Source organism: Ambystoma mexicanum, chromosome 1p (assembly GCF_040938575.1).
Source record: "Ambystoma mexicanum isolate Mex_15411 chromosome 1p, UKY_AmexF1_1, whole genome shotgun sequence".
In the NCBI taxonomy this organism is placed as follows: domain Eukaryota; kingdom Metazoa; phylum Chordata; class Amphibia; order Caudata; family Ambystomatidae; genus Ambystoma; species Ambystoma mexicanum.
The window spans coordinates 44,696,139-44,718,390 of NC_090921.1; the positions used below are offsets into that span (position 1 = coordinate 44,696,139).

Below are 22,252 nucleotides of genomic sequence, written 5' to 3' on the forward strand. Positions count from 1 at the left end.
GGTCCAATTTTACTCCTCCAGACAAGCCATAAATGTTCCAGTCCAGAGAGGAAACCCCTGGGAAAAAGGACTGCATGTTTGCCTGCTTCTCAGTAGCCCAGGGCAGGGCCTGTGGACCAACCTGCTCTTGTGAGAGAGGGGCTGAGGACTCAGAAGGGGATAGAATTCCTGCCCAAGCTACAGTGACGGCCTGCAGAACAGAGACCTGATCAGACAGCTTATTGTCTAGCACAACAAGAGTGCCCCACTCTTAAACCCTTTCCAAAACGTGACCTGTCCCATTGCAGTGTGGGGACCACTACACACAGAGGGGGGAATGGAACACTTGGTTGTGCTGAACCTGTGACCAGTGGACAAGGTGCATTTGAGCAACTGCTAGTGCTTCCATCCTGTGGTAAGAAATGCCTGAATTATCTTTGGTTGGTCGTTATAGACTATGGAAAGCCCTGAGGAGGCTTTCCTGTTCTCCTGATACATCTTATAAAAGCCATCTGGAATGCTAGAGTAAGCAGATCTTGACTTGGCTGCTATCTGTCAAGTCATAGGGGCAGAGTATGCCGCTATCTGTGGCTACGTTGCCCCTGGAGGGGCTAGGTACTGATGCTGTTAGTCTTCTTGGCCCACAAATTGATTTTGATTAAGTGCTGCAGGAATCGTACTACAGCTAGACATTAAATGTGCAAAGTAACACATCTGAAGCAGGGACAGGCACAGTCTTCTTGCAACTGGATGAGAAAGGTACAAACCCTTCTCAAGGATTGGGTCACTGAAAAAAACATAACACTATGCAATTGTTTGGGCTTTAAAGCAGTTTAGACCCTACCTGACAAGGCTTCATGCACAATCTAAATGGCTAGCTATTGCTTAAAATGGTTTATGATATTAAACAGATGGCCCATTAATCAAATGTTCAAATTAATGCAAACATGTGATGGAAAGCTGAGTTGGCACTCAGCTCCCGGGATTCTGATGTATAATGCCTGCACTCATGAAAGTCTATCAACAGAGGACAAATCTGGGTAGAAGTACAGTAACAGCAGTGTTACAGAGACATCTTTTAGACTTACATCTAGGGGCCAAGTATATTGTTCTATTTGTGTTTGGGAGAGTTGCCTTATGTCTAGGGCCTAAACCCATCAGGCTACCCTGGCTTTCATCTCTGATTCAAAATATTCACACTCTCAAACAGGTAATATGACTGAACAGAAAAGATTGGGGGCCTCCAAAAGATTACCCTAAAAAGACCAAAAACCTTTTCAATTAAACATAGAATGGGTAGCCACAAGAGGAAGTGAAACAAATCCTCCTAACCTTTCATTTTTCGTATGACATTTCTAATCTTGTAGACTAAGAACCGGGAGAAAAGATCCTCAACCCTTCACTTAAAGCTCAACCTATGTGTTGTCACTGCTCTCTTTTAGTCACAGACCAGCCCACACAGAGTGCTAAATGACATTGGTTCCTCTGACTTAGCATAATTAACGGATTGAGAGGCTTAAGCTAAGACACTTCACTTCCAGGTGATACGTAGAGAAGAATCTGACCCGCAGAAACCTGCCTCTATAAGCAGAGTGGATGATCACATTTTAACAATTACTCTTTACTCTCCAAAGCATACTGTGAACTTGCCAATCAGAGTGTCAGGTCTGGGTTATGATCTGGGTTTGGTGAGATGAGACGCATTTGAGGTTACTGAGGTTTGGATTCCTTTTGGGATGGGCCCTTAACTGTTATATCTGCAGAGTGAAGGTTCCCCAAACTATCATGGCGGTGAGACATCCAGCTGCTGATTGAATAAGGACGACAGAGCTGCAGCTGTTGGTTACTTGGAAATTAACTGGCATTCTCAACTGTCTTTCATTGTCCTTCCTATAGAAGGAAGGTTCTGCGTTCATGTGCTCTTCACTTTTGGGACTATTTTAACTAAATAAGAAGTCAATATTTTTAAATTTGAGTGAAAAACAATCTAGTTTAGGTATTTAGTTAGATTTATGGTTGAAACGCGTCATGCTTCAGAAAGAGTTAAGGAGAATTCAATCTCAACGGGGTTGAATGCTCAATGCTCAAGCTCATTGTTTGAGGCAGTAGTTCATTTCAACATTGTGCGCACGATTTAAAGTGAACATTCCGCTCAAGTAAATGAAAAGCGGCGCGCAAGATCTGTTTTTGAGCCGTACTAACTACAGAGGTTGAAGAGTCTATGAAAAATCTTATGTTGTTTAAAATGTCAAAAAAAGGTTGAAGTTAATTAAAATATAAGTGGATGCTCATGCACCGCAGTGACTGTAAAATAGTTTTGATCCTGGATTTCGCCACGGAGGTTATTTAGGCAGCGACGTGCAGGAGCAGAAAGACTAGAGTCCCAGCTCTTCAACAACTCCAGGAATGGAGTTGTGTTTCATGAGACAATAGAGGCTGCAGAGTTTCTAAGTTACAATGCTCCTGTCCTTTTACACAGAGAACTGGAAGAAAAGTTATTTTAAAGTTTGCCTTAAAAAAATAATAGATATTAATCCAAAAGGTTACTGAATAAAAAAAAGGATAAAACTAATCTTCAAGAAATAACTTTAATTGTTGAAAAGTAATACAAAGTTCTGAATCTTTTGACAAGACTAAGAGAAGATGTATCATAAGATTGTTTATTAAAGTTCCATTGATGGTTCCATTTTGTGGAATAATGCACACATCTTCTAGCTCTTGGAGGAGACTAAACAGCTACTGAGAGTAACAAGTGTTGGGATGAGGGTCAGTGTCTGAGGTCCGTAGTAATCTTCTCTTGTTTTCTCATCCTCTGCAGATTTTCAATACAGTTGAAGGTGGAAGTCTGTGTTCGCCCTTTCCCTCATGAGTGTTGGGATTTCTGCTGTAAAAATATTCGGGAGTTGACCAAACACTAAGGAGGGTCTGTGGGGTTCAGCATCTCCTGCTGACCACAACTCACAGCACCGGACACAGAGAGTCTCACCAGCAAGCTTTGTAAATCTGATGGCATAGTCCACGTCAGGAAAGGAACTAAGACATATCAGAAAGCGTATCTTTTTAATGGATTGTGTCCTCACACGGATTCCTCATCTTAGATATATTCATCCAGTGGCAGCAGATCTTAGAAACATTTGACAGCAGGGGGTGGCGTGTGGCTCTGGAGTTCAACATCGAAGTCGCTCAGCACAACCCCTTCCAAACAAAGATCTGATTAGGGCAAGAGCTCCATGATTGAGAGGTCACCGAAGAAATCTATAAAGAGGTCAAAGAAACAATGAACACTGTTCCATTCTTGGAGTGAATCCCGCCATTCAAAGAAGATGAGATGGAGGTACTCATCAACAAACTCCTCACCTGGCAAACACGTATGTTTCCCCATGTAAAACTGCCCAAGTGAAAAAGTGGGAAGAATTCTGACAAAAAATGTGGGTGATCTTTCAGAAAGTGTCCCTCCTCCCGCTTCCTCCTCAGGAGGTAAATGACTGGAGACTGTCGAGCCTGGGACACCTGACAAAGCTGGAAGGTTCTCAGAGTCCTGTCATGTTCACCTGCCCAAGAGTCTGGGGACGGTAAGACTTTGATGATGTTTCGCCCGCCCCGTTGGCCGCTGTGCATTTCGACTTCCGATCAGCGCTGACTTTGAATGGCCCATCGACAGAGGATCAATCCTCTACTTTTAGCTTAGAAAAATCCTGCCCATCCCTCCTTCAGCCCACTAAAGGTTAACACCACCTTCAAAACCACCTTTAGGGCTTTTCCCATTCCACTGCAGTAAGAATATTACTTTGGGCTATTGGAACGGTAGGTATTCACATAGGTGTATTGCCTGCTCTTTTAACAGCGTCTGCCGGATTTCCCACTCCCATCAAGTGTCCCTTTGTTCCAGATCCCCTACTCAATCAGGAGATTGACTGACTGCTGAAGAAGGGTGTGATAGGATCAGTGCCGCAAGCGTGAACAAACCAAGCGTGGTACTCCCTTTCTTTTCTGGTCATAAAGAAGTACACAGGTATGTGACCCATGCTGGACATGAGATTTTGATAGATTATTTAGAATGCGCTTAATACCCAGAGGTTTATAAGCGCGAACCCGGCGATCGAACCTGTGGTTCTCTGTGTCGTCTTGTTTCCAAGGCGAGCACGTTGCCCTTGAGCTATCTTCCGGAGATGCGTTAGCAAGATCCTTTGAAAGGACACTTTCAAGATGGTAACACTTCCAGGCCTTAGTGCTCCAGGATTGGTTGGCATTCTTACTTTCATGCCTATCCATCTGAAACACATAAAGTACCTGCGGTTTGGTTCATCATTACAGTTCTTACTTCCAGTTCCGAGTGCTTCCCTTTGGGCTCATATCCGCCCCAAGGGTTTTCACAAAGCTGTTGGCGTTGATGACAGCCAATCTGAGGAAGGTAGGAATTTGTTTTTTCTCCTACCTTGACGACTGCATGATCAGAGTCCTTTCTCCAAGTCAGGTCTGGACCACCTCGAACCAACCTACTTCCTCATTCACAGACTGGACTTCCCCCTCAATTTCAAGAAGTACCAAGTGACACCCACACAAACATTTCAGTTCATCAGAGTGGTTCTGAGCTGTCCATCAGTAGAGGTTTTTCCTCCTGAGGACAGGGCTATGCACATTCTACAGATGGTTGCCAAATTTCAAAAGGCACAATTTCCGCCAGTCCTGGGGCTATTTACGCTTGCTGGGTCACCCGGCATCCTACATTTTCCTGGTGCCATAGTCCTGGTTGAGAAGCAGATCAATTCAGTGGGCCTTCAGAACTCAATGGTCACAGTTCTCGGGCAGCATGACAGACTTACAAGACCTGACCAGAATCACGCTGGATCTCCTGTGGTTGACTCACAGAGAGAACATGATGGCAGGAGGTTACAGACACTTTGCTGAAAGGTTGGGGCACTCCCCTGAACGAGTGGTGAGTGAGTGCTCTATGGTCCCTGGCAGAGAGGATGATTATGCGCCCACTGATGGCCTTTTTTCCCTTAATGCAGGGGGAAACTGTCCTAATCATGATGGACAACACAGTGGGTATGCAATGCATCAACAAGGTGGTGTGGGGTCACTCCACCATGTGAAGAGAGGCATTGTAAAACTAAATCACCAGTACACCTTCTTGGGATGGAGAACACAATGGCAATGCCCTGAACCGGCAGGGTGCGGACTCCCACGTACAGGATCTGTGCCAGGACATACTTTTGGAGGTCTTCCCCCTTTGGAAAGCTTCCTCTGGTGAACCTGTTTGCATCTACTTCTAACAGGAAGTGCAAACAATTTTGATCCAGGGAATTTTCCCAAAAACGAGCACTGGAGGGCGCCTTTATTGTGGATTGCTATTTTTCACTGTTGTCTGTGTTCCCATCGAACCCATTAATTCGTCCAGTGATCAGGAGGTTGAAGAGTTACGGAGCAACCATGATCCTGATATCCCCAGATTCGGCCAGGAGGACATGGTGAGGACATGACCATCTGTCCTGCGTGGGTGCTTCCCCAGACAGCAGACCTGCTCTTGCAAGAGAGAGGACTGGTTCTTCACCCTTGCATGGGCAAGCCTGACCTCAGACCTGCTCTCGCCAGAGAGAGGACTGGTTCTTCACCCTCGCATGGGCAAGCCTGACCTGCATACCTGCTCTCGCCAGAGAGTGGACTGGTTCTTCACCCTTGCATGGGCAAGCCTGACCTCAGACCTGCTCTCGCCAGAGAGAGGACTGGTTCTTCACCCTCACATGGGCAAGCCTGACCTGCATACCTGCTCTCGCCAGAGAGAGGACAGGTTCTTCACCCTCGCATGGGCTAGCCAGACCTGAGGACCTGCTCTCGCCAGAGAGAGGACTGGTTCTTCACCCTCGCATGGGCAAGACAGACTTGCGGACCTGCTCTCGCCAGAGAGAGGACAGGTTCTTCACCCTCGCATGGGCAAGCCTGACCTGCGGACCTACTCTCGCCAGAGAGAGGACTGGTTCTTCATCCTCGCATGGGCAAGCCTGACCTGCGGACCTCCTCTCGCCAGAGAGAGGACTGGTTTTTCACCCTCGCATGGGCAAACCTGACCTGCAGACCTGCTCTCGCCAGAGAGAGGACAGGTTCTTCACCCTTGCATGGGCCAGCCCGACCTGCAGACCTGCTCTCGCCAGAGAGAGGACTGGTTCTTCACCCTTGCATGGGCAAGCCCGACCTGCAGACCTGCTCTCGCCAGAGAGAGGACTGGTTCTTCACCCTTGCATGGGGATGCCCGATCTGCACACCTGGCTTCCTTAAGGCTGAGGTACAGAGACATGGACCTTCTGCAGGATGCGGCCATAAAAAGGTTCTGTACCCCTGCCGTTGGAAGAGGTTTTTCACCTGGTGCAGAGCCAAGGGCATTGATCTTTTTCTGTGTGATACCTCAAAGGTCTTGTCATTCCACTTGTACCTTGCCAGGCAAGGTCTACAGATTATCACGGTCAAAGTGTATATAGCAGCACTTTCCGTCTTCAAGTGCACAAACATACAGGGGTCGCTTTTCACAATTCCCATTCCAAAAGGACTAACACAAACCTTTCCTCTGACCTCCTTTGTGGTGCTGGATTTGAACTTAGTGCTAACCTCTCTAATGGCATCACCCTTTGCACAGATGCACTCTTGTCCTCTTAGGCTTCTCACATGTAACACTGCCTTCCTCATGGCGATTTCATCAGCACATTGGGTCTGCGAGCTTCCGGTATTGTGAACCACCTTTCAAGATTGTTATAAAGGATAAACTGACATTCAAGCAAAGTCCGCCTTTTGTTTCTGCCTAAAGTGGTGTCTGAATTTAACCTTACATAAACAATGTGCTTCCCGCTATTTCACTTATGCCTCTTCCCTCTAAGGAAGGGGAGTAGAATTGCATAAACTAGACCCACAAATGGCTCTGAGTTTCTACATCACTAGAACTAGTCCTTTCAGACTAGTAGAAAGGGAGTAACAAAACAGACCATTTTGAGATGCATTGTTGTATTTGTCTCTAGAGCCGGAAAAGACATCCCATTCATCCTGGTTCGTGGCTGCTACATCTGCACTCCAAGGAGGACTCCCTATCAAGGATGTTTGTCAGGCCGCAATTAGGGTTTGCAAAACACTACTGCAGCACATACTCATCTGACACCAATGGAGTTTGCTCCTCTCTCCTCCGGCTTTATAGTACTGCTATGGGAGTCTATCTACGATGAGGAAACCATGGGAGGTCACAATTCATTAGAAGAACAAATTAATGTAATGGTAATGTTCATTGTGATGGATATTAATCCCACAGTTTCTTCATTACCCTCCCAGCCTACCCCTCAATGAGGGAGCTGCCCTCCTGTTGCTATCTCCATTAATGCTGTAAAGGCACCTCATATAAATTGAGACTTCCAACGTGGCTTATCACAGGTAAAAATGAGTAACTGAGGTCACAGTGTGCGGTTGAGTCTTTTTGTGCTGATGTCAGCTCCGGAATCGGTGCCAATATCGCTGAGGATTCTTTTCGCCAGAGCCGCACAGCGCCGTTTGCTGTCAAATGTTTCCAAGATCTGCCGTGAGAAGAATATATCTAAGATGAGGAATCCGTGGGAGGAATATCCGTCAGAATCAACATAGTAAAGCAATTTGTTCTTCTTCCGTCAGAACAGAATAAGAGATTTAAAGATGAGTTGAACCACTCAAGAATCAAGCATTTCCATGATTTCACCAGCTTTCCCATTAAACACGTACACGTATTAAGTTTCCTCTGATCCCAGAAAATACGACTGACAAAACGTTACTGCGTCTTTTATGTAATTGTTGTTGCTTTTTAGGTCATCAGCACCAGAGCCAAATTATGAACTGCAAAATGTGTCCTGTGCACCTCATTCTTTTTTGACACAAAGATATAACACATATTTGATGCCACTGCATGAAACACTGAGTATTCAGCTAGAGTATGAACCTTAGGAAATAAGATTAAAAAGGGCCAAGTAGCAAGGAGCGGGGAGACACTAAAGGAAGGAATGGAAGCATTTTGACGCATGATGTTTCCACACTGATCGTCCTTTTGATACTTTTATGCTGCACTAAGAACATGTAATAGGAAGGAATTATGCTATGGCTTTCCTATATCCGGAAACTCCCAGTATGAGTTCCTGGAAAGGAATTCAAGTTATAAATACTGCCATGCCGCTAGTATGGCTGTATTTATAACTCAAATGCACTAGATAGACACTCCCCCTGTAAGCATCATGAAACGGCTGCAATCACCAGCAGACATATGACCTAGAACACAACAACAAGAGCCACACAGCATGCTGTTAAGCTGCCCTTACGCAATGGGCATTTATACCAGATCCAACCCATGCCAGGCAGGTCCATCTCCATGGAAACCCATGATGAGAGCGGATGGTCATAAGCAGGCATTAGATTTTCAACATTTCCCAAATGATTGACTAGCTTCTGAAATGTTCTTAATAGAGTAGCATCAATAAAGTATACCAATAGTGTAGGGGCATGCAAACTTTAGCTCTCAAGATGTTCTAGGCTACTACTCCCATCAGTCCTGGCCAGCATAGCTAATAGTGAGGGGTCACCATCAAGTCGCAGTCCAAGACAACTGAAAAGTCACAGGTTGCAAGCCCCTGCAACATGGCGACCTGCGTTGCAGTTTTAGTTATGCCATCACTCAAGTCATGCCCCTTCTCAAAGCACCAATACCCACCAAAGAGCATAAGAGGGAGAACACTGGCACCCACTACTGATCTGTGATCCTCAATGGCCAACTCCTGAGAAATATGCCATGTGTCAGTGTAAACTCAAGTTTACTACCAAAGACAAATATAAAGAAAGAACATACAAATAGGTCAGGACTACCTCAATGCCCTGAGTGTTATGTTTTCTGTATCAAATAGTGTAGAGAGGTCATAAAAAGCAAGATTGCACAGTTCTCAGTTTCCCATATCATCATGATGTTGTCAGACTTGGTTTTCAACAGAGAGCATCTAGCTTTGTAATTAAATAGTTCCCTGTCTCTTGCTGGTAAGCTTGTTTTCCAAATGCTCTGCGCTCTTTAATGCAATTTTACCATTGATAAGCGCCTGGTGTGATCAATGTCCAATAAGGCTTGGTGGTATCACCAGAGCCATCAGGAGTTCTCACTGAGACACATGGATACTCCCTCATGACCTCTGCCATCTTGCTATAGTATGTGTGATGCAGGATGGCAACATTGCAAATGCTTCGTGAGTTCCAGTTTTCTGACAACCTTACAGAACTCAATGGGAATCTGCAGTGCCACAATTATTACTGGGGCAAAAGAGAGCGCTTTGAGAACACTGCATTTTTATAAGTCACTACATGAGTTGTCTTGTTGGTCATTAATAAACGTGTTGTGGCGGTATGCATTGGGTGTTCTTACCTCTAAACCAGGTTCATATTTATATAGTATAGACCCACCCCGCCAGTCTCTTCCCATTATTCCCTGTGAGTGCTAGATCTTCTCTTAGGTTTCCTGTGTGTGCAGCACAGCCCTGCTCCACTTATCTCTTCACCCCACATTCTATAAAGCATTGGGTGTTCTTTCCTCTAAACCGGCTTCATATTTATATAGTATAGACCCACCCCGCCTGTCTCTTCCCATTATTCCCTGTGAGTGCTAGTTCTTCTCTTAGGTTTCCTGTGTGTGCAGCACAGCCCTGCTCCACTTAGCTCTTCACCCCACATTCTATAAAGCATTGGGTGTTCTTTCCTCTAAACCGGCTTCATATTTATATAGTATAGACCCACCCCGCCTGTCTCTTCCCATTATTCCCTGTGAGTGCTAGTTCTTCTCTTAGGTTTCCTGTGTGTGCAGCACAGCCGTGCTCCACTTATCTCTTCACCCCCCATTCTATAAACTCAAGCAGTACTATACCTCTTTTCCTGCATCCTCCATGGTGTTAATCCTGAAATGGGTGCTTCCGAAGAGTTCCATTACCCTTTTGCTTCCCAGTAATGAAGACTTAGGCCGCTCGGTATACGACACCTGCAAAAGAAGGAGGGAGCAATGCTTTGAGGGAGGCTTCCATACATTCCATATCTAATACTCTAACGTCAGTCACATTAACCAGTAGCCCTGTGCCACACTGATACACACAGTGGGCTGGATTATCAAACACCTGTCCAGCCCACTGGCAGCATTTATTAGTTCAGGAACACACTCCTGACACTCCAATGACAGACTGCAAGCACCCCCATGGGTGTGGGGGGCACATTTCTCAGTGACACCACTGTGAATGTAAAAACATAAACAAATCTATCCCTGCTTGAGGGATTGAAATGTAAGTGGGACAGCAGTCGTTCATATTGCTGCTTTTCAATTAAAAACAATTCAGGAGAGGGCAGGGATGTCATTTCACCAAAATGCCATGTGTCGCAGAAGTCACATCACTCGGCCCTCGACTTCTGATGACATCACAGGAAGTGATGTCTTTTGACCCCACCCCCAAGTGGCACACAGCCTCTCACCCCTTGACAAAACAGGAAGTGGCATCACATAGCATTGTTCCTCAGTATACTAGAAAAGATATTGTTACAATGGGCCTCATTACGACCCTGGCGGAAAGTGACTGACCGGACCGCAACAGCGTAAATAGCGTTTCCGCCATTGCACGAAGGAGCAAAGTGCGGCTAATTACGACCCATCGGGCACGAGCATTACGCCATGGCGGAAGTGCAAAGTCCGCGATGGCGGAAATGACCCCAAAACGGCCCACACCGCCGCCGTACGGCGCCCTAGGTGCAATACCGCCACCCCTCTTAGCGGTCACCGCAGTGTGCGCCTACCGGAAAGTACGGTGACCGGAAATATACGGAAACGGAAGATAAAACATGGGCCCGGAACGGGAAACATCCCGGCGTACACCTATAAAAACACTAAAACCACACAACCACTAAAATCACTACCCTGAAACACACCCCAACCCGTCAACCACCCTAGCGAAACCAAGAAAAATGGGAAAAGTAGCGAAGAAAGCGTGCGACCGCAAGCGGCAGGTCCACTTCTCCCGTGAGGAACTCACCGTGCTAACAGAGACCCTCCAGGAGAATGCTGCCGTCGTCTTCTGCACGCAAATGACCAGGACGGCACTTGCAAACAAGAAGGCCATATGGGCTCTGGTGGCACAGCGGGTAAGTGCGGTGGGGACCGCACCCCGCACCCCACAGCAATGCCGCAAGCGATGGGACGACCTGCGGATACGCGTCCGCAGCATACTCTCTGCCAACCACAACATTGCCACAGCCACCGGGGAAGGTCCTGAATCACCCATCAAGTTGACCCCCTGGGAAGAAATCTGTGCCTCCACCATCGGAATGGAGAGCATAGAGGGAGTCGGAGGGATGGAGAAAGGAGTGCAGACATCCGAAGATTCAGGTAGGTGGGCCAGATAAAACAATGCCAAATCCACACAGTCCATCCATGTGAAGTACCATGCGTCCACATAGTGCAACAGAAACACATGTCCAGGAGAACGTCCACACACATCGGCCTGATAGCGCACGTTAAAACCCACAATAAATACATAAATAATTAAAAACCCCTAATACACGCACTACACGTGCAGCAGGCACACCCTAACTGCAGGCTGCCAAACAACTGCACCCTCACTCCACACACAAATCAAAGCACCTCCAAGGCCCCGACCCAAATCACCCTCAGGTACCACCCCAAAGCATGTGATACAATGCCATTCAAATTCCCACAGACCCATCAATAACCCTCGCCCTCCTTTACTCCACCACAGGGTCCGATCCAAACGACGAGCTACAGGACACCCCTACCAGCACACCTGCAAAGAGGGCCAAGACCAACGGCCAGAGACCCTCCACCTCAGCTGCACGCATCAAGACACGGCAGCAGCACAAATCAGGTGGCAGCACAGAGGAGGGAACATCAACAGGCACCCCAGCAGCCAGCATGCCCACAACACCACCACCACAGGTCCCCCCAATGGATGCCACAGAAGGCACTGCCTCTGGTGGCAGCAGCACCATAGGTGACACCCCATTGATGGCAGCATGCTCCGACACAGAAAACGGGGATGCCGAAGTCAGATCCATCCATGACCTGTCCCAATCCCCCTGTCTGTCCCATCCCGTACAACATGAGGATACCACGCAGGGGCACCCACAAGACGACGACTGGCCATCCCCCACAAGCCCTGTGGCAAGGCAACATGAGGACAACAGCCCCTCTGTGACACCCCCGCAAATGGCCATGGCCCAGCAGAGGCAACAGTCCCTCGACCAGTTGATCGAACAACAGCAGCAACTGGCCACACTCCTCAAGGACCATGCCGATGAATGTGGGGGCACTAAGGCAGACATAGAAACATCAACTGAGACACTTAGGGCAGAAATGGAGAGAGGTACAGAGACGCTAAGGGCACAAATGGAGAGAAGCACCGAGAGCCTGAGGGGGGAACTGCATGCGACGTCCAAAGACGTATGTGCCGAACTTGCCGCAGTGCGCCGTGTGCTCACTGAGCTCTCGCAAACCCTTAGGTACATGCATGGACGTGAGCAGGCAGACACATCATCCGTTGCAAGTTCCGTCCAGGGCAGCCCCCAACGTAGATCTGGAAGGAACCTGCGCTCCACAGGCAGGGGTGCCCCTGATACCCGCAGAGGGGGCTTGCAATAGCGACAGCCCACTGACAATGAGCATCTTTGGACACTGGTGTTCGGGGGGGAGGTAGGAGGGTGGAGGGGGTGTGTTGGGCTCACTTGGGTGGCGGGTCGATAGGGTGTTCAACATGACATCACATATGCCATAAACAAGTGCACGATAAACCAATGAGATGTGTGGACATTGATCTTTGTGTACTAGGCCATCATAGGCGTAGAGTCCATATTGTGCATGTCCCAGACACACGCAGTGCCACGAGTCCCGTGTCCATGTATCAGCCACCAGGCGTGAGTGCTAGAAGCATACATCAATTTTTATTTATTTATTTATTTATTTGCATTTATAAAGCGCACAGAACTGCCCTGGGGCATCGTGGCGCTGTTACAGCAGACTTAGTCATGAACACAAGCATAGGAATGTGTTTACAGATGTAAACCGAGTTACCGAGTACATTTCACATTGGTAATAAACATTGAGCTTAGAGGTTATGCTATGCTGTGGTTACAATGCAAGCATGAGAGTGCATGTGGAAGACTTTAGCGGAATAGGAGGGTTTTGAGGTTTTTACGGAAGGTATGGTATGATTTTTCGTTCCTTAGTGAGGTAGGTAAGGAGTTCCAGTTTTTAGGTGCGAGGTGTTGGAAGCTGGTTCCTCCCGCCCTGGATCTTTGAAACGTGGGGACATCAATCATGTTGGTGCGGTGAGCTCTGGTGGGTCTGATGGAGGCTTTCGGTGTGATTCTTTCTGCGAGATAGGGTGGGGCATCCAGGGATAGGCATCTATGTGTGATGGTCATGGCTTTGAAAAGTATGCGTTCCTTCACGGGTAGCCAGTGGGCATCTTTCCTTGCTTGCGAGATGTGTTCTCTTTTTGGAATGGACAGTGCTGCCCGAATGTCACGGGCCTCCGGTGCCTCGCAGACTCCATGAGGTGCTGCCACAGCCCCACCCTCATCATGACCATCATCATGTGCTTGCAGTTCTGCGTCAGGGGGCATGGGCACATTTCTACGTACGCACATGTTGTGGAGCATGACACATGCCATGACCATCTTTGCAACCTTCTCATGGCGGTACAGGAGTGCCCCGCCAGACCTGCTGAGGCAGCGGAAACGGCCCTTCAGTAGGCCGAATGCCTGTTCTATGACTACACGGGTACGTGAGTGGGCATGGTTGTAGTCCTCCTCATGCTGGTCCCGTGGGTTCCGGACTGGTGTGAGGAGCCATCTCTTCAGTGGATATCCAGCATCACCTGTATGTGGACGAGAAACGTAGGATGTGGGATGCCATTGATACGTACGCACACCCCCCCCCCTTCCTGCCAGTACATTGCGAATTCACATACCCCACATCATCATGCATGTAATGAGACTCACCGAGTAGCCAGGATCTGTTCCCTGCGTGTCGCTCCATGTAGCGTGGTATTGTAGAGTTCCTCAAGACCATAGAATCATGGGTTGATCCAGGGAATCGGGCACAACAATGTGTAATGATCCTGTTGGAGTCACACACCATTTGTACATTCAGGGAATGAAATTGTGTTCGGTTGCGTTACTGGGCCTCCATGGCATGTGGGACGACCAATTCAACATGGGTGCAGTCGATGGCACCAATGCAACCCGGTATGCATGGAATCGCACTTTTGTGTTGGTAATTTCCTGCTCCGAGCGTGGTAGAGAGATGTAGTCGTCTGCGTGCTGCAGGAGGGCATCGAGCACTTGCAATAGTGTCCGTGAGAACAGTGGCTGAGAAATGCCATGCAACTGCCCGACTGTGTGCTGGTAGGTGCCTGTGGCCAGGAAGTGTAGTACAGACACCACCTTCAGTAGGGGTGGGATGGCGGTTGGGCTATCTATCATGCTGACAAGGTCAGCCTGTGTCATGTCCACAATGGCGGCTATGGTGTCCCGGTCCAGACGGTAGAGGGTGTGGATCTGCTCATCAGTGAGGTTGAACGGATGTGCTCGGAGGCGTGGTATTGCGGGCTGCCTGCGTGGTGGTAGTGGCTGTGCTGGTGGGCCTTGCTGGCCCTGCCTTGGCCTCCTCCTCCTCCTGCGTCTCCTCCGTGCGGCTGGTTGTAGTTGGTGTTCGTCTTCTTCTTGGAGTCGGAGCACTTGCAGTGCTATCAGGTCCCCCAGGGCCAACATCGCGAGTCCTGCCGGTAGCATTTCGGTGTGGTTGTGGGAGGAGACTGGCTGTGCAATTTATGTGTTTCCAGGCTGTATGGCCTCCACCTGTGGTGATTAATTCTACCTGTGCAAACTGCTCTCCCCTTTGGCCGAGCACGTCCCGCGCACAACGCTGCAATTCGGGGAATGGTATCTTGCTATTGCAATCATGTATTTGTACCCGATGGCCGTGTAAGATTGGTTGATATGTTCATTCTGCTGTGGTCCCATTGTTTCACATACTATCTGTGCAGTCGCGAACAGACTTGTGAAGGGTCAGTGGAACGTAGTACTCGAGTAACGGTGGGCCCTCATGCATCACTGTACCGAGTTGCAACGACGGGCGGGGCGTCCCATTTGTGGGTGAAGGCAGTTGCCATTTTCACACACAGCCGCACTCGATGGAATAATTAGTGATTTCAAACGGCCACAGATGCCTTTTCGACGTGATGTTGCAAATGAGGAATTCGAAGGGCGGCGCTTTCGGTTTCCAGCTAGCGGCGAGGAGATGCCCACAGGTCTGACTGCAAATGTAACGTTCTATTGTTCAATGTCCTTGAGACAGGGCCCATGGCGAGGGAGCAATGATTGATATGAATAGTTTGGGATGCGCAATAGCTACGTGGGCGATGTGGCCGACCGTTCCCAAATACATGTTACTTCACAACACTGGAATTACGGGCTGGGGCACTGTGGATTTAGCAGGCTGCATAACGCACAGACTCAATGGATGTTTCTAATGTTATGTGAGTAATTATTCAGGCGTTTTGATCCCGGGATGAGGGAATGATGAATGGATGCATGGGCAGGTGATTTGATACAGAGTTTGCCATGTACAGGGCTTCTTGGGATCTATCCGCCTCCCCTACGCTATGTGATGCAGGGCTGCCATAGTGGGACCATCGTCTATCTGGCCTTGTTGAGCCCTCCCTGTCTCGAGGCGCCCTCAGACACTTTTGTCCATGCACGTTAACATTCCCATCTGATGGATTCTGTTTTGTCAGACGCATGCACAGGTACACTCGTTTGTGATGGTGTGTTTGCACCTCGATATAGATGGTTATGAGTCGCAAGTGGTATTGGGGTGGTGATGATCCTTTTGAGTGGGCTAGCATGCATATGGCTGGGGATTTCGTGTGATCATTGAAATGAGTTGTTCGAATGTGGTTCTGATGGCCATTCTGTTCTTGTTCTTTTCTTTTGGTTGACAGGTATCTCCTCCCCTTTTGCCACTGCCATCTGTATGCCACTCCTGCAGATGGATTTTACTCCCGACACCTGCTGCTTCGTGTTAATCAGTGGAGCAGCATTACGATCTTATGGGACGATCGCCAATGGCCCACATGCCCTTACGCAGTACTGGTGGCTCGGAGCAACATTTCGGCCTTTCAGCTGGACTAGTGCCTCCCCATTGGGTCGGCCCTGCGGTTCTGTGCGCTTCCATGTTGCCTTTTCGTACGTGAATGTGGCTCTGTGTACCATGGGGGAACAGGGCGACACACAGGTAGTGGCTGGTCATTTCTTGCGGATGCAGCCCACAATGGTGATTAGTGTTTTGGAGTTCATGGCCTGATGGCTGTATGGGCTTGGTGACTTTGATGTGCATAAAATTTCTATTCTGATTTGGCCCGTGTAGCGTTTTTCTTTGCAAGTGATGTGGCATATGCCTATTTGGGGGGCGATGTATTGTGAGGAGATCTGCATTGGGTTCCAGCTTCGGGGTTTAGTTGCGTGGTACTGTGCTGGGCGCGTTTGCCTACGAAGCCCAGTGAGGTCAGGGATGGGGGCTGCCTATATGACAGTTTGGATGTTGTCATGCTCAGGGGCGGGGGATTGGGTTTTGTGTAACAGATGCCGGTCAGCCAGGTGGACTGGTGGAATGATGTGATTTTCGGAATATTGCTGGTCACAGGTGCCTGTGTTTGCGTGCGTTTCTTGGTGGGGGACTGTGGTCATGTCCATTGGGATGGCTTCTGTATTCGTGCCATCTGTGCCCTGCAGCTCCCATTGGCCCCTCTTGTGTTTCTTTTGTTCGTTGCCATGCATGGGTGACTTGTACATTTCAATGGTTGCATTGTGACTTCATTGCACCTACGGGGAGTTGTACTTTGTGGGCAGGGAGCGGTGTACAGGCACTCAGTGGGGCCGTTTACGGTTGATTCGCGATGCCGTACTTCTCACCATGGCGGTATGGTGCTTTCCGCCGTGCTTGATGGCGTTAGGTACATGTCCGCTAGGGTCGGAATTCGCGTACCCTTGCGCCATGGTGGTATTTACGGTTTGGCATGGCGCGCGTGCGCGTACTTGGTGCAGTTAGCGTTGGCGTTCACTACGGTGTCGCTAATGGCATCGTACTTTACGGTGACGGGTCATAATCGCAACGAGCGGTGTTCGATGGCGGTATTGCATTTCCGCCATCATTTTTCCATTTCCGCCAGGGTCGTAATGAGGCCCAATATCACTGTAATATGATATACATTTCATACAAGAACTAATCACCATATGTAGCGTTAATATCAGTGTGTATAGACCCATATTAACAATGTAAGCAGATGTCCAACACAACAACCTGGACTATTGTACATCACTCGGGCTAAACTGTGGACAGAGCATCTCCAAGAGGCCTAAATCCAAAAGCACAGACAATCAGTGCCTGCCAAGTGTCTGGCCACAGACTTGAAACAGCAAGTGACCAACATAAGTCCAACCAGAAGACAATCAGAGGCTGTACCCACTTCATGCTTTTACACTTGGACAATACGTGCAGGGATGTTCTTGTCAATAGTGCACTTTGAACCACTGCCGAGCAACCCACTCCCACCAGTCACCCAGAGCCTGAATATCCTCCAACCATTTTCACCACAGGCACCCCAATATCCACTGCCAATCGCTAAGGGCTCTCTGTCAACAGCTTTAAATGTCTGGCACCCATTCATGCCCTCCAACACCTTACACCTCCAATGCCTTGCTCCAACAACTTCATGTTTACACAGTGTCACCCTCCAGTAAATTAAGTCTCCAGCATTCTCCAACAAAATCACCATCAAGCAAATTAGCAACTTAAGCCTCAAGTACCCTCCTTCAACGCACCAGTGTGAGTCTAAATTACCCTCCTCAACCATCTTATATCTGCATTCAATCAAGTTCAATTCTCTTACAACATATTAAGTCAAAAACATTGGCTCCCGACATCAGTAAGTCACTAGTACAACAGCGTAAGTCTCCTATACCAACCTCCCTAACATTTGAGTGTCAAGCACACACTTCGAATCCGGAGCTGTGCAAGTGGTTATCAGTGTTGTTAAACCTTCCAGCCATCACCTTTGAAACCTACCAGCCAGAACTCATCCATTACTTGCGGCCACCTCTTTTTTAGAGAATTAGAGAATCTGCCCAAATTATGTGAGATCCCCTCAAGAGCTTGTTTTTGACAGTGGGTTCTACTTCCTATAGGGAATTTCTGAAGGTTTGGAATAGACCTGTGCTCTTAGCAATTTTGTTTTCATTGCCTATAGCCTGAAAGGTGCCTAATTAATATCAGCAAAGGGTACATTCGCTCGAGGTCTGCAGCAGGATGATAAACCATCTACTCTAATGGCTTCACAAAGGTCGGAGCAGCCACAAGAAATAGTATGGCCAGTAAGTTATGGGAATCAATTCAGGAGCATCCAGACTACACGATGGATGTCCTGGATTCACACACAAATGATACAGGCCTTTATATGATCATCTATGCCCTAGATCTCAGGAAGATGCAAAGGAAATCTGTGTAGCTTGCTGCAGGGGGTATAGCGGTACCCACTGGACATGTACAGTGGCATAGAACATATTTCTGCTTGCACCAATAGATCAGCTTTACACGCTGAAGCCTTGGGAAGCCACATACAGGGTGTAGTCGTGGTATATATGTTATGTGGGCATCTCTGTTTTTGTGGGGTGAGGAAACAGTTTTTATTTTTTATTTGCATTTATTGATTTATCTAAACAGGGGGGAACAATGCTCTTTTGACCACAAAAGAACATTCAATAGATAAGAAATCAGATTTGACGGGAAGCAGTGAGCTTCTTACAATGGGGTGAGTTCGAGGAACATTCTAACCAGGTTGTGGGGGAGAGTAAATGGAACAGTCACCGGGGAGAATACATAAGCGGATATACATAGATTAAGGACAACAGATATTAGATATTTTTAAGTGCAGGTAGGCGATACAGCCAGCTGTGCTCGGGACGTGACCATGACGGATGAAGTGCCAGATTGGACGCAGAGGAAGTGAGGGACAGAGCAAGGGAAAGATTTTAGCTAGAAGGCAGATGCAAGATAGGTAAAGAGAGTAACTCAGAGGCAAGGAGGAAGACTTTTCGTTTTGAACAAATCAGTGTGGACTGTTTCTCGGATGTCTGGGGAAGAAAATTCTGTGCAAGTGGAAAAAAAAGAGTGAAAGAGCGGAAGCGAGAGAAAGCACAAGGATGGCAAGGAGCCACAAGGGTAGTGGAGGAGGCAGAGCAGAGATTAAGAGAAGGCTTTTAATAAATGGATAGACATGGTGGTGCCTTACCATGGATAGATTTGTGAACCAGGAGCAGAAATGTAAATCTTGCCCTGTTCCATCCAGGTGACGGCACGAGGAAGCAGGTGTGAAGTGAGGGGATTCATACCAACCGACTTTTACCATTATTGTCTCCAAAACTGAAACTGTGACATCCATTAAATACCTTGGCATTCCAATAAATCAATCAAAATCAGAAGACCAATGGATAGACAAAATTGATCAAACAGCGCAGACCCTATCAAGACAAGGATGTATACTTCATTGAAAATATGGCAAGTTTTCTTTCAATCCCATCATCGCTTATTACAGACAGAAGTACATACCGATATTAACATACGGAACAGAGGCAATGCTGAATGCCTACACAATCAACTGGACGAAATACGAATCAATATTTTGGCGAAAAGTCCTTCGGCTTCCACAAACATACCCAATGCCAAGAATACGCTACGAACTGGCAACCCAGTCAATCGACTCCTTTGTACAATGGAAAAGATTAGACATTTACCGCAAAATACTTACAGATGAAAAAACACCAGCTATCCAAATTCTACGAGCAAAAGAAAACACCTTTACTACAAAAATGGAAAGCCTCAATGAGAACTGAAATGGAAAATGAAGGTATATCAGAAGAATTCCTCACGCTTCGCCCACAACATGCAAAAATAAAACTCTTGCATAACGACTGGATAAAGACCATTCAAAAAAAGAATACCTACAAACAGAATCTTCAGTGCACAAAAGACAATAGAAAAATTCATGAACCACCAGCCTACTTGCAAATCTTCCCAGACCAAACCATTCGTATAATGTTTCTAAAAGTACGTCTGAACATTCTTCCCACAAATTCATACTTATCGACAGATTGATGCTGTAAACAACTACTGCCGGTTCTGCAAAGACAAAGAAATAGCTGAAACTATTTTACACTTGGTCATGGAATGCAAAGAACTCTCCCCTCAACGTAAACAATTTACACAACAATAATTGCATTTTAAAGCACTAAGCTTACAGACAAACAAAATCTGGGAAATGATGAAAAAGTTTACAAATAAACTATATCATCAAAAAAAATAATAATAAATAAGTGAGGGGATTCAAAGAGAGTCCTGGTAGCGAAGTTAATGATCTTATCGAGAGGACAGGGAGCATAGTTGGGGAGACAAAAGAGAATGCGTGCACATTAGTCCAGTTTCGAGAAGCCAAGAGTGGTTAAGAGATGCTTGGCTGCGCTGAAAGGAAGGAGGTGCCTGATTTTATTAATATTTAGGAGGTTGAGGATAGCCACTGTTGCAGTTTTGGAAGTGAAAGTCGAGAAGGGTTATAGATGATACAGTGTTTACATGATGAGGAAGAGTAGGGGAGAGTGTCTGGAGGGAACTGAATCGTCAGTGAATGCGATGAGATAAAGTATATGGAAGTAAGAAGTTGAGTTTAACATTGGAGATTGCAAAGCCACCCAAGATAGAGAGATCAGAGGAGAGTTCTGGAAAAGAGAAGAAGATGTGGGTGTCGTACGAGTAGAGTTGGTACGAGAACCCAAAGTCGAAGATTAGTGTCCCAAGAGCAGAGATTTAGAGTGTAAAGATGCACGGACAGAAGACTGAGCCCGGTTAAACACCAACGTTTACTGAGAGGTTTTGTAGCTCCAGGAGACAGAGAAATGCCGAGGTGCCAGGTAGGATTCAATCCAGGCAAGGGCTTCATCGCAAATCCCAAGAAGAAAGAGAGTATTAAGGTGATCAACAGTGTCATAGGCAGCAGGCAGGTCAAGGAGCAGTAGGATAGAGGATAGGTTGGAGTGCTTAGCAGAGGCAATGATGCTGGAGACATTCATGAGAGCAGTTTCCATGGAGTGACATGAGGGGAGACCTAGTTTCAGGGGCTCTCGAAGGTTGTGGATGTCTAAGAAAGGTGTAAGACAGTTGAACACAACCCTTTTGATGACTTTAGAGTAGTGTGGAAGGAGAGATGTCGGGCGAAAATTAGCCAGTATATTTGGGTTAGCCCCTTGCTAATGAAGAGGACATGCTAGCTTCGGGGCTCGGCTCTCGCATGTGCCATATTTGGATCCGCACACTGCTGTCTCCCATGCATGGCATAGATGGAAAGGATGTTATCCTAACACAGGAACATGCAAGGGTTGCATCAGGTTTTGGAAATCGAGACATACCCCAGCTCGGAAGATGTTATGAGCAGCGTGGTGAAGGAGCCAGTGGGGGATGCTGTGAGAGACAAGACCAAGGGGACAGTGGGGGACGCTTTGGGAGAGAATGTGTAGGAGTTAGCAGGAGACCAGGTGCAATGTTGGTGATGCCGCTGTGAGTAGGAGGGGAGACACGCTTGTCAGGCTGAGAGGCAACATGACACATGGCCCCCTAAGAAGGAAGCAAAGCTCTGAATCAAGGAGCAAAGTGAAAAGAGATCCTGGCTGCAAACGCAGAGCTCCACTGAAAGGGGCAGCTGGAGAGAGAGCAGAGAAACAATGCAAAGGGGAAGCACTAAGTGTAATAGTCAGCTGGAGGAGAACCATACTTTGAGACTGATACCTCACAAGCCCTCACCATTTCTAGATATTTGTGCGTCCTACTTTGAGAGGCAGGCATCATGACAGAGGGCACAAATCATCATATATCGGGACAGCAAAAACCAAATGCTGAAGCTGCAATGCTGAGAACTGGGAAGAACTAGAGACCACGATCGACTTAATTATTCAGCCCGAGGATCAAGCAAGGAGGTGATCCCTGAGAACAAATCACATGCACACGTTGTGTTGATCTAGGGACAAAGCAAGCAACGTTCTTGTATTCAATGTATTCCTCTACCAGATCCCGACAGCAAGGTGGGAGATGCTGCTGGGGTCAGGTCCAAATGCAACAAGGGAGCCTCTGGTGGCCTGGTGT

At 47.5% G+C, this 22,252-nt stretch overlaps 1 protein-coding gene across 1 annotated transcript in view; it reads right to left on the reverse strand.

Annotated features, from left to right (window-relative positions):
* LOC138576984 (uncharacterized) overlaps positions 1 to 22,252 on the reverse strand; it is a 422,688-nt gene that overhangs the window by 35,580 nt on the left and 364,856 nt on the right. Inside the window, exon 13 of the mRNA XM_069649631.1 lies at positions 9,878 to 9,988. Within this exon, the coding sequence (XP_069505732.1) occupies positions 9,878 to 9,988 (111 nt within the window). The remainder of the gene's footprint in view (positions 1 to 9,877; positions 9,989 to 22,252) is intronic.